General features: G+C 31.5%; 1 protein-coding gene across 1 annotated transcript; it reads right to left on the bottom strand.

Annotated features, from left to right (window-relative positions):
* Positions 1-2,392: 2,392 nt before the first annotated feature.
* Phum_PHUM206390 (Neogenin precursor, putative) lies at positions 2,393-10,153 on the bottom strand (the record flags this gene model as incomplete). The annotated part of the gene is made up of 23 exons (XM_002425484.1): positions 2,393-2,491; positions 2,601-2,728; positions 2,830-3,008; positions 3,125-3,350; positions 3,490-3,588; positions 4,100-4,222; positions 4,303-4,551; positions 4,642-4,875; positions 4,956-5,118; positions 5,214-5,363; positions 5,447-5,646; positions 5,732-5,918; positions 6,023-6,298; positions 6,390-6,695; positions 6,817-7,003; positions 7,083-7,524; positions 7,915-8,190; positions 8,284-8,426; positions 8,507-8,660; positions 8,742-8,867; positions 8,964-9,131; positions 9,597-9,727; positions 10,125-10,153. The coding sequence occupies 23 exons, from the start codon at positions 10,151-10,153 to the stop codon at positions 2,393-2,395; spliced, it is 4,275 nt and encodes a 1,424-aa protein (XP_002425529.1).
* Between the last annotated feature and the right edge of the window lie 2,349 nt (positions 10,154-12,502).

Genomic DNA, 12,502 nt, shown 5'->3' with positions numbered 1-12,502 from the left:
ATTAATTTTTTTTTTAAAAATAAAAAAATTAATTGTTTGTTTGTTAATTTACAATAATAAAAAATTATAAATTTTTTCAAATGTTTTCTTCTTTTCTCCATTTTCTTTCATTAAACACCAAAAAAAAACCGTTAATTATTAAAACGCTCATTTTATTTAAAAAATATGACAAAAAAAAAAGAAAAAAAAACATTCGCGTCGAAAATTTCATTTTATAATAATAAAATACAAAAAGTGTAAAAAATTTTTTTTACTGCGTTCTACTATATAAAATAATAATAATAATAAAGAAGCCATTTTTTTTTTAAAAAAATTCATTTGTAATAATAATGATTTTCACAGTTTGAAATATTTTCACACAATTTTCCTTTTTTTTTTTTAAACAGTTAAAGCCCGGTAATTAATTAATAATACACGATATTATTATTATTATTATTATTATTATTATTATTATTAATAAAAAACGTTTTTTTTTAAATTTTATTTTCAAACGATTTTTAATAAATAAATAAAACATAATCAATCAACGGCTTGATTGATCATTCACATTCAAATTACCGAAAAAAAAAAAAAAATTTTCACAACCTTTTCCAAAAAAAAAAAAAAAAAAAAAATTAATAATAATAATAAAAGGCAATTTCATAATATTTTAATCATTTCGAACAAAATTCCTAATTACGGCACTGAACCAAAAAAAAAAAAAATTCTTTTAATTCGTGTGCGTTAAAAAATAATAATAATAATAATAATAATAAAAGTTTTTGTTTTGAGCTTATTTGTGTATAAAACCTGAGATTGGAAAAAATTTACCAAAAATTTAAATTAAAATTTTTTTACACCCTGATTTTCAAAATTGGTTTTGTTTTAATGTGAGAGAGAGAGAGAGAAAAGATCATAACATCACATTATGTACATTTAGGTATCAGATTAAAAAACCTAATGATTCTCTCTCTCTCTTTTTTTATGTATATGTAATTCAATCAAGCCGTTTGTAGAATTTTATATTTTTTAACGTTTTTTATTGAGGTGGAAAATAAAAAAAAAAGGCTTCAAACTTTTTTTTTTTTTTTTTAGATTCATACACATTACACACAATTAACTTATTGAAAATAATAATAATAATAACATTCATTCTCACAACAACAACACACCTAAAAATTAATTTTTTTTTTTTGTTAATGCCACAATACATTTAATAATAATAATAATAAAAAGTAAAACACTTAATGCAAAAGCCTTAAAAAAACTAAAAAAATTTTTCTGTGTGTGTGTGTGTGTGAATTATAAATTACATACAAAAAGATTCAGAAGAAACAATGATAATAATAATAATAAAATTGCATTCAATTATTAGTATTTAAAAAAAAAAAAAAAAAATCCTTAATAAAAATTATTCTCTTTGATACAAAGAGAATAATTTTTTTTTTATTTCTTTCCATTATTAATAAAAATATAAGCAAATATGTTTATATGTACACCATTATACTTAAGAATGAAAAAAAAAGAATAATAATAATAATTATTACGATAAAAACTTGTCACAAATTATTAGGCAAATTCATTTTAAAAAAAAAATCTAACGCATCTCACGTTTTCTCGCCTTTTTCCTATTCGCACGAGATTGATACAAATAATGATAATGTTTAAATAAAACTAATAATTTATATATATATACGTACTTTTTAAGTCTTATCATTTTATGTTACGCGATAAATAATTATTCCATTTTTCTTTATCGTCACAATAAAAAAAAAAAAAAAAAACAAACAGCAACAATCAAAAACCAAAAAAAAAAACTGAAAAAAACTAAAAACTTTTCTTAATCACGTCCATTCGTTTTACTTTTGAATTAAAAATGGCCGACTGACAATTGTTGTGAGTGCGCCACCGTCGACGCGCGCCTAACGGTTTTTTTCTCAACTTTTCTAGTAACATCCGTTACTGACGTATTTGTTCTTTATAACGCGAAACCGCGTTTGAATATTTCCGTTAAGGAATGTGTGTCGGGTTGTTTTCGTTCGAATGAATTTCCTTTTGAAATTTTTTTTTTCCTTTTTAAAACGATTATTATTATTATTATTATTATTATTTCGTGCTTTATAAACAAGTGAATTTTTTTTTTTTTTTTTAAATCTTTTCGTGCTGAAAACTGTAAAAAAAAAAATTAATTAATTAAATTCTACGATAAAATCAATGTAAAGATGTTTTTTGACAGATTGTTGCAAGTTTTTTTTTTTTTTTTTTATATACGCCAACCATTATTATTATTATTATTACTATTATTATTTGTACAATGTTTTAAAATTAAATTACTATATATAAAAAATTATTTTAAATACTGAAAATTAAAAAAAAAAATATATATATATATATATATATTTAAAAAAAAAAATTAGCATTCGAATTCTGATGCTGTTATAGCGTTGAGATCTTTCATTAGTCCTTCCAGGTTTGCCATTTCCTGGTTTAATTCTTCAGTGCTATATGAAGGCTGGAAAACAAAAAAAAAAAAAAAAAAAAACAAAAAAATTTTTTTTATAAAAAATATTTACCACCTCTCGATTGAAATCTTATTCATTATTTTCATGTTTTCCCCATACCTGCAACCTCGTCGTTTCTTCTATTGTACCTGGGCCACTTCTCAACTTAGAATTACTAGGAGAACAAGTTCCCATTATACCGTGAAGTCCAACTTTTTTGTACGGACTCGAACTTTGCAAGGGTCTCACTAAATTAATAAAAAAAAAGGAAAAGATGAATAAGCGGGGAAATTAGGATAAAAAAAAACGCAAAAAACAATTTAAAAAAAAAAAAAAAAAAAACACCGACCGACATGTTTTTGCTGTGGGGTGCTCGGAGCTGATTGCGGTGGCGGAGCAGGAACGCTGAAGCTTTTCAGGGGATGTCCCTGCTGTCTTTTTCCAAGCGTTCCATTATTATCGATATTAGTCATGTTGGAAGACGCCAACGAAGGCTGCATCGCGGTTTGGGATGTCAAAGGATTTTGACTGTTGAGTTGCAGAGGCCCGTTTCCGGTGCTGAAATAAAAAAAAATTTTTTTTTTTTTTTTGTCACGTCACGTCATAAAGAGCCACTTCGTTCCGCTCAAAGATAATATAGATACCTGTAAGTGTTGGCATTGGGCAAAATACTCGCCGTCGGAGTCAAAGTCCCGATACTGTCGTATCCGCTTTGAAGGGAATACGGATTTTCCAAACCCGTTCCCGATGTTGTTGAATCGAGGGTGATATGTGCTCTGTATTGAGTCCTCGGATACAAAGGTCGCCCCAATTCCGAACCGGGACTTTGAGTGAGAGGCGTGCCATTCGTCATGACCGGCTGAGCTATAGCTGTAGGAAAAAAACAAAAATATAATAATAATAATAATAATTACGTCATTTTTTTTTCTTTTTTCGTCCGAACCCCCTTTTCGAACAATGTGTTTTCCTTTTTTTTTTTTTTTTTTTTTAAATTTAATTAATTACTCACGTTGAGTTTCCATAGGTAAAGAAATCGGTTTGGGTTTAATAACCGTTCTTTTAATCGTTGATGTTTTTTCCTGTTGATCAACCGTGCAACCGCTACCTCCTAAACGAAAACAATAAAAGAGAGTGCACAAATAATGTTGAAGCAAGCAAAAATTTATCCATTTAAATAATAATAATAATAATACAAAATGCAAATAATAATAAATCCCATATTAAAATTCCCCTGGTTTTTACCTTCATGCAACCGAAATCAAACAGTCGAAAGCAACAGTCACGATTTATTCCAGAACAGCCGATAAAACATTCAACTTGAATTTTCGTGGTGGGGGCAGGAGGGAGAGGGGGAGGGGGAAGAAAAAAAAAAAGAATTAAATAAAAATTAAATAAAAATGATGATGATGATGATTATGATGATGGCACAGTTATTTAAAATTTCATTATGCATAAATATATAAGCATGACTAAGCATTTAAAAAAAAAAAAAAAAAAAAAAAATGGAAGCGAAACTTATTGCTTGCGAATGTGATTATGAGTAAATTAAAACAACCAGATAAACAAACAATAAAAGTCACGTGTTGTTATTAATAAATTATTAATTATGAAAACCTTACCGACGTAACTTGGCAGGTACGTTCTTTTATCTAACGAATTTGTATGATCCACGACGTCGTTCGTAGTCTGACCCGACCCGTTTCTTCCGAGCGTGTTCATTTGCGATCCCGAACTGCTCGGACCTGAAACAATAAACAAATAAATAAATAAAAATTTTCTTATTATTATTATTATTATTATTTAGAAAACCGATTAAATTTACCAATGTCGGAATTGCTGTGATGAGATTTCTCAAGAGCTTTTAATTCCATTTGATCGTGATGAATCCAAAGGTCTGGAGGTTTCATGCTCGTTTTGGGTTTTAAATTACCCTTCAGGTATCCGCTCGCGTTACGACTCCGAGCGCTCGCTCTTTTGCAACAAATTATTCCAATGGTCAAAGCAACGCAAAGAACGGCGACGAAAGAACATATTAAAATAATGTATATTATTTTCGAAAGGGGGCGACCGTCTGTAAAAAAAAAAGAAGAAAAGAAACATAAAAATTTGAAAAAAAAAAAAAAAAAGGGGAAAATCGAAAAGGAAAATTGTTGATTGATACCTTTTCCGAAAAGAGTGCTATCGCTGGACGACGGACCTCCATCGAAAGTTTTAAATGAAACTTTGGTCGATAGGGGACCGTATCCTTTGCTGTTACGAGCTTGAATTTTAAAATAATACGTCGTGCTCGGTTCTAAACCTTTTATCACCGCCGTCAGTTTATCACCGACTATATTTTGTGGGATCCAGTCTTTTTCAGGTAATTCGTAATCGGTCGTATAAAAAATTACGTAGCCTGGAAAATAAAAAAAATACTCTTATTGCATTTTATACCCTACATACGATTTTATTAATTGTTATTATTATTGTACGAACCGGTAATTAACCCGTTGGCTTGCTTGGGAGGTTGCCAATTTAAATTTACGTGCGTTGGATTTTTTTCCACAGGCACAACGGTGAGGTCTCTGGGCGCCGATGAGGGTATGGCTTCGAATGTGGTATTAAAAACCACCATGGACCATTTGCTCTCGCGACGACCCTGTTATTAATAAATATTAGAGAAAAAAAAAAAAAAACAAAATTACCCAACTTATTCTCACGAAAATCAAAAAAAAAAAAAAATTTCCGGCGTACCTTTAATAGTTTAACGCTAAATTCATATTGCGTGTTGGGTCTGAGATCATTTATCATGCAATTTGAATTTGTTGTCGTGACAAATTTAGGCCGGGGATTCGAATGATGAGCCCACGAGTATTTAACCGAATAAGTTCTATCGTCGGCAACCTAAAAAAAAAAAAAAAAAACATGAACGTACATATCCGTTCGAATCAAAAAAAAAGAAAAGAAAATCGGTTATTTTTTTTTACTTGGACTCTTGTCGGATCCGTCCAATGAAGGATAACACTCGAGGATGATAATACGATCGCTTTTAATCCGACCGGCGGTAATATGGTCATTTCATCTTCGTTTGGCGGTTCTTCGCGAGTTCTAACCGACACGTAAGCCGGTGAACCATCGCCCATTGCATTATACGCTCTTACAGCTATGACGTATTCGGAACTGTTTGCTGCGGAAAAAATGATAGATACCTCGTTGAAAGTAAAATAAAATTCGTGAAAAAAAAAAGATTTTTTTTTTTTTTTTTTATTTACCCAAATTTTTAATATTAAAACTTTGTTGTTTCCCTTCTAAAATCTCCGAAAAGGTATACGGGAAACCCTTTCCCCATCCAATGTTGTAACCGCGAACCATAACGTTCGGATCTTTCGGTGGTCCCCACGACACTCTTATGCTGTCCGAACTTGGCCTTGCTATTACATTTGTCGGCTTATCGGGAACCTTATAAGGAAGTTTTTTTTTTTTTTTTTTAAATTTAATTTTTACCAACCACGTGCTTTAGATGAGGATTATAAATTATTAAACCAAAAGTTAATCTTAGTTACCTTAGTTTCATCCAAATCATTTTTGAACGTTTCCACGGTTATCCAGTCCGTGGGCGGTCCCGTGCCATTCACGTTCATCGCCCAAATTCTCACTTGATACGATGAACCTTTTTCTAAATCGGACAAAACGTACAATCTCCTATCTCCGGCAGCAGTAACGGTGAAACCTCTTTCTCCCCTCTCGCGGCGATTTTGTTTTTTATACCTGAGCTTGTAGCCTGTGATTATTCCATTTTGACCATCTTTCGACGGCGGTTCCCATCTTACCACAATGCTCTGAAAAAAAAAAAAAAACAATTTTTTCATCTTTGTGATTAAGACATATGTATTAAAATATTTCCTTTGGATCCATGTTTTTTTTACTAACAGTTGAACTTCCTGGTTCGACGGTAACGTTTTGCGGGGGTTCTGAGGGTACATCCGACAAAGTTCTCGTGACAACTTCTTCGCTCGCACTTCCCATACCATTTTCGTTCATTGCAATGACCCAAAAACAATATTCAGTAAATTTATTCAAGTCCGTGACTTCAATGGACTGTTGAGAAGTTAACATATGGTTTTCATTGGAAGAATCACTTTCTATAAAAAGTAATTTGTATTTCAATATGGCTCCGTTGGTGACCGCAGGGGGTTTCCATTCTACGATAATTGTAGTCGGACTTGTCGCATAAGCCTGTTATTAAAAAATAAATTAAAAGTTATTATTTAACAATTAATATTTTCTTATTATCTCCCCCTTTTATTATTTTTTTTTTATTAGTCATTTTCAAATTATCAAATTAAAGAAAACTTACATTTATTCCCAGGGGGGCACTAGGCACGTGTACTTCCGTCTCCGTTTTTACAATCAAATCCTCGCTGCTCGGTCCAGCACCGTGAGCATTGTTAGCGACTATTCTAAAATGATAGGTACGATCGGGTTGTAATCCGGGAATAGTAATTTCTTCCGAACGAACCCCAGAAGTATTTAAAACGCGTTCCCTACAATTAAATAAATAATGGTGACAACAACGTCATATACAAAAAAAAAAAAAAAAAAATTTTTTTTTTAATTCGCTACCTTTGAGATCCTTCCTGTCGGAAAAATACCGAATATGATGTAATTTCACCATTTGTGTGAGTTGGAGGCACCACTTTCAATGTCACCGATCTGCTGGACGTGTAAATAACTTCAACAGCTTGCGGTGAAGAAGGCACCAGTCCGATTCCCGAAGAATCTGTTACTGTAGAGTCAGACGAACCTAAATTATTATACGTTTTAAACTCGTGAGATTTTTCAATTGAATTACCAATTTTTTTTTGAGGTTTTCCCGATATAGAATTGGTTAGGTTAGCATGCAGAGATAATGAGGTATCGTAGTCGTCGTCGTCCATGTCATCTTCGTATTCATCGTAGTCTTCGCTCAGTGTATCTTCATCTGCTTTTAGAGGGAAAGGAATTCTTTTTTCTCCGTCGGATTTTGATTTGTCCCTATTATTCCCGAACCCTTGATGATTGTCTTCTTTCATTCGCGTGAGGGAAATCGATGGGAAAATGTGATAGTAAGAACGAAGATGCAAACGAAAAAAAAAAAAAAAAAAAAATAAAATAAAATAAAAAAAACGAAAATAAACAAAAAAACAAACAAAAAAAAAAAAATAAAAATAAACAAAAATAAATAAATAAATGTGCAACCTTCGAATTCGATTAGACTTACAAGGAAAATTCGTGTTGTAGATATCATAATAATAATTATTTAATCAAATTTGGAAAAACATCAAATTAAAACGTCAAACAAAATTAAATAAGTATGAGTAAATATTTTTCAACCAACAAATAAAAAATGAAAAAGTGAAAATTGTCACTCAAACAATCAATCAATCAATCAATCAATTAATGATTAACAACGTACCTGGTTGAAGGACGGTGAGCCTTGCAGCAGCCTGTACGTTACCGGCAGCATTTACTGCCACGCATTGAAATATCCCCGCATCCAATTTCATAAGTCCAAGAATTTTAAGATTGTACCCGTTGACAACTTGTAGATAATCGTTGTCCGTTATAACTTCGCCATTTTTTAACCATTGAATTTTCGGCTCGGGTTTTCCGTAAGCTTGACAAACGAGTTCGACATCTTGTTTTTCGTACGCTATCGTATCTTCCGGTACTTTTAAAAATCTCGGCGGAACTGAAATTAAAAAAATTAATGATCGGATCAGTTTTTAAAATACTTTATTCAAAAGATAGGTATCGAGGGGAAGGAAGGATTGTTTAAACCAACCTTGAACGTGTATCGTGGCGGGAGCATCAACGCTATCCTCTCGATTTTCCGCTCTGCACTGATAATTTCCAGAATCTTTTTCCGTCACGTTGACTATTTTTAAACTACCGCTACCCAGTTTGAAAACTCTACTTCCTATCTCGCTGATAAGAAAAATAAAAAAAAAATTAAATTATTAATGTTCTGGGCTCGACGATGTTTTGTAAATTTAAAAAAAACTCACGCCATGTCGATGGCGACACCATCTTTAAGCCAAATAAGCCACGGCCTCGGATAACCGTTTGCCGCACAATCTAAAACGATTGTTTCTCCCTCTCGAACGACCATAGATTTTGGTTTTGTGATGAATATTGGTGCCATGACGTTGGAACTCGCATCTGTAAAATTTAAAAAAAAAAATTTTTAATGAACGATTCTCGTTCTTTGATAAAAAAATCGAACCGAAAAAAATTTTCAACGCATACCCAAATCGGTATCCATGGTCAATACGGCTTTATTACTCAATTTAAATATTCCTAAACTGGAAGCGTTGCATCTGTAACTTCCCTGATCCGAAAATTCTACTTCGTCTATTTCCAAAGAACCTTCGGAACAACAACAACAAAAAAAAAATTTTCATCGTACGACGGACATCACGTTAAATGCACAGTTAAAAAAAAAATAATAATAATAATAAATACCAGATGGCATTAAAACCATTCTCGAAGAATCCATCGAAAGGGGTTTTTCATCTTTGAGCCAAACAAAAGAATATTTCAAAGGACCGTTCATTATGCAACTAAAATGTGCCGTTTGATGAGGGAAAACGCGAAGATCTTGCGGTTGAGTTTCCAAGCTGGGAACCAAACCTGCGGCAAAAAAAAAAACTCAACGTTCATCTCATAAAAATATACATTTATTAATCTTAAACATAAATCTTTCACATCACGGATATAAAAGAATCCGGCAGGGGGGAGCGGGGGGGCGATATTAAAACGTTTCAACCGCGATCCCTTTATTTTATTATTATATTTTCGCCCTTTTGACAGGAAGCAGGAACGTATTCATAATAAAGAAATTACAAATATATGTATGAGATTAACTTAATTATACTAATTAGTTTGTTTTTTTTTAAATTTCGGGTGGGGAACCGTTGCGGTCGCCTTCGGTTAATTAAAAAGACTCGCATTGTTTCTTGGATAATTTTCTTTAATTGACAAATTAAGGGGGCGGAATAACAAAAAAAAAAAAAAAAAAAAGCGGAAGACCGGATGAACGGTTTGCACCTAATTAAAAAATAAAAATAAAAAACTTTTTCTTCTGCTTCTTCTTACCCGCAACTTGAACTTTAGCTTTCCGACTTGCCATCAAACCCACGGACCCGATCGTGGCAACACATTGATAGGTACCCTGTGCTTCGTTCGAGGCATGTGGAATCGTTAATGATCCATTGCTGTGAAAAATCCTAATGGGAGAGAAAAAAGAAAACGGGAAAAAATATTAAAAAAAAAAAAATGAAAATTTATATCATTATTATTATTATTATTCGAGAGAATGTAATAAAATTATATGTACGTATAAATTTTTTAAACCTCCCCCCCCACCATATTTATTAAGTTAAAAATAAAATGAATCTGAGGTTAACGTTTTCAAAAAAACGGGTAAATGTACTTTCTGTTGGGAAAACTTTCAAAACTTCTTTTCTATTATTATACTTCTTTCCCCTTTTTCTCTCTAACTTGATATTGAAAGCTTTGAAGAGACGAACATAAAAAAAAAAAAAAAAGAAAAAACCCTAGAGGGTTGTTTTTGTAACTTTCTCTCTCCCTCTCTCTCTCTCTCTCTCTCTCTCGACATTTTACCCCGAGAATTCATTTTTACAAATGCACATAAAATCATCCCCGAATTGCAGATAATAATTTTCAGTATAATAACGACTCACAAAAAGACTCGTTTGAGTTTGTCCCGGTTTCACCCGTAAAATGGTTTAATGCTTATGATAAAATTAAAAATGGCGGCAGAAAATGCTAAAGAAAGATAGAGAGAGAGAGAAAATGTTATTACACTTTTACTCCCTTACCTTAGGCTCCCGAACCAAAAGCCCGAAACACACAATTTTTATATATTTATATATTTTTTTCTTTCTTTTTCTCACTCCTTCACTCCTTCACTCACTCACTCACTCACTCACTCTCTCTCTCTTTCTCTCTTTCTCTCCTTACTTAAACAGAAAAAAATGTTTGTTATCACACCGTAACACTCCGAAATGCCAAATGCGATATAAGAAAAAAATCGATATTATACTCTCCCCTTCGGTCGAAAATATTTTTTTTTTTTTATCAAGAACAAACCTTTTCTGATCTCTGTCGTTAAAATAGGAACTGTCGTCGTCTCCTCTCCACCTTATGAAAACTCCTTCGGAAAAATCATCTGGTACGTCGACTTGACAATTTAACGTCACGGATCGTCCCGTCAACGTGACCACGTCCGAAGGTTCGATTTTGAATTGAAATTCTCGAATCCCTGCAAAAAAAAAAAAAAAAAAAAAATTATCAATATTATTATTATTATTATTATCTTTTTAAAAGGTACTCCTTGTTGGCAGTTAGTCATTATTTTCAATCGATGTAAAAAAAAATTTACAACATCCGTGAAAATTCGTCACGGAGAAAGAAAGAAAGAAATAAAAAACGTTAAAAGCGAGACACTCGGCTAAAAGTGATGGGGAGAGAAAAAAAGAAAAAAGATTGGAGGAAGGGGGGGAAAAAGGGGTGACAGGATATGACAAAAGAATTGTGTTCCATTCTAATTGAATAACAAAAGGTAATAAAATAAAATAAAATGAAATGAAAAAAGTAGATTTTTATTGAAAAAGTAAATTTTTCACATAAAAAAAAAAAAAAAAACTTTCCTTTTTTCTATTTCGGATTTAAATTAAAAAATCAAAATGGCGTCGGAAAAACCGAAAAGAGACGTTGTTAATACGTTCGGAAAGTTATTACGGGGGTGGGGGAGGTGTGGGAAGTGAGGGGAGGTAAAAAAAAATCAATTTTCCAAGAAAATGATAACTTTTCTTATCATCGGCCTCGAAATATAACGAAAAAATCTTAAATTGGTATTTTACTCGTTAAATCCGACAGGAAATGAACGACGCAAATGATATACCAAAATGAAAATTCTTATATATATAAATTTTCGAATTTAGAAAAGAGAGAGAGACTGAGTGAGAGAGAGAGAGAGAGAAAATTCCAAAAAAAAATTTTTTTAAAAGCATTTTTCAAGCGACGTTCTGTCGCAAAAATTTCATTAGGATTATGTTGTACGCATTTAAACAAAAAAAAAAAAAATATATTTTCTGGAATTTTTTTTTCTTTCTTTCTTTAATGAAATTACGAAAAATAAAACAAAAAAAAATTTTTATTTTTATTTATTTATTTTGAAACTGTTTCAAAACATTTTAAAAACGATTCGGGATTTTATAAAAAAAAATTATCCATTTGACTCGTTTAATTTTTTTTTTTCTTTTTTCTTCTCCTTTTTGGAATTTTGTCTGTCTTCTTTTTTTTTCACTTTCTTTTTATTATTATTATTATTATTACTATTATTATTATTATTATTATTATTACTATTATTATTATTATCGTTTTTAAAACAGTATAATTAAATAGTTAACAAAAGATATATAATTTTAAAGACATTAATAATTACATAGCTTTACAAAAGACCAAGAAATTATTTTTAAAAAAAGTTTCGCCTTTCTTTCTAATTCATCGAATTGTCATCATCATCATCATCATCGTCATTACGATCGAAAACTTTAAAATTGCTACGTCATCAAATTGCCGCTACTTTTTGACCTTTTTCGACGCTCACTCCCCCCCCCCCCGTTTCTCTCTCTCTCTCTCTCTCTTTCTTATTAAAAAGCAAAAACGTTAATTTGAATAACTCGAAAATATAAGAGTTAGTTAGAGTCTCTCTCTCTCTTCTTTTGTTTCGCCACCGATCGAACCTTTTTTTTATTTTACTACCAAACGACAGACTCAAACAGATTCAAATTTCGATCATTCATTCCCCCACCCCCCCAAAAAAAAAAGAAAAAAAAATTTTCCAGGAACTTAATATCGAGGAACGCGACTTACGAAGAGTTGCACATCTCGCGTAACTTTTTTTAGGCGCGTCTACGGTTATAATAATAACCTCACGGAGGGAACGCGGAGGGAAAAAAGAAAAGTCGATCGAT

The sequence above is a fragment of the Pediculus humanus genome, genomic scaffold (assembly GCF_000006295.1).
Source record: "Pediculus humanus corporis 1103172107559 genomic scaffold, whole genome shotgun sequence".
Lineage (NCBI taxonomy): Eukaryota > Metazoa > Arthropoda > Insecta > Psocodea > Pediculidae > Pediculus > Pediculus humanus.
This window is presented reverse-complemented; position numbering and strand designations above follow the sequence as displayed.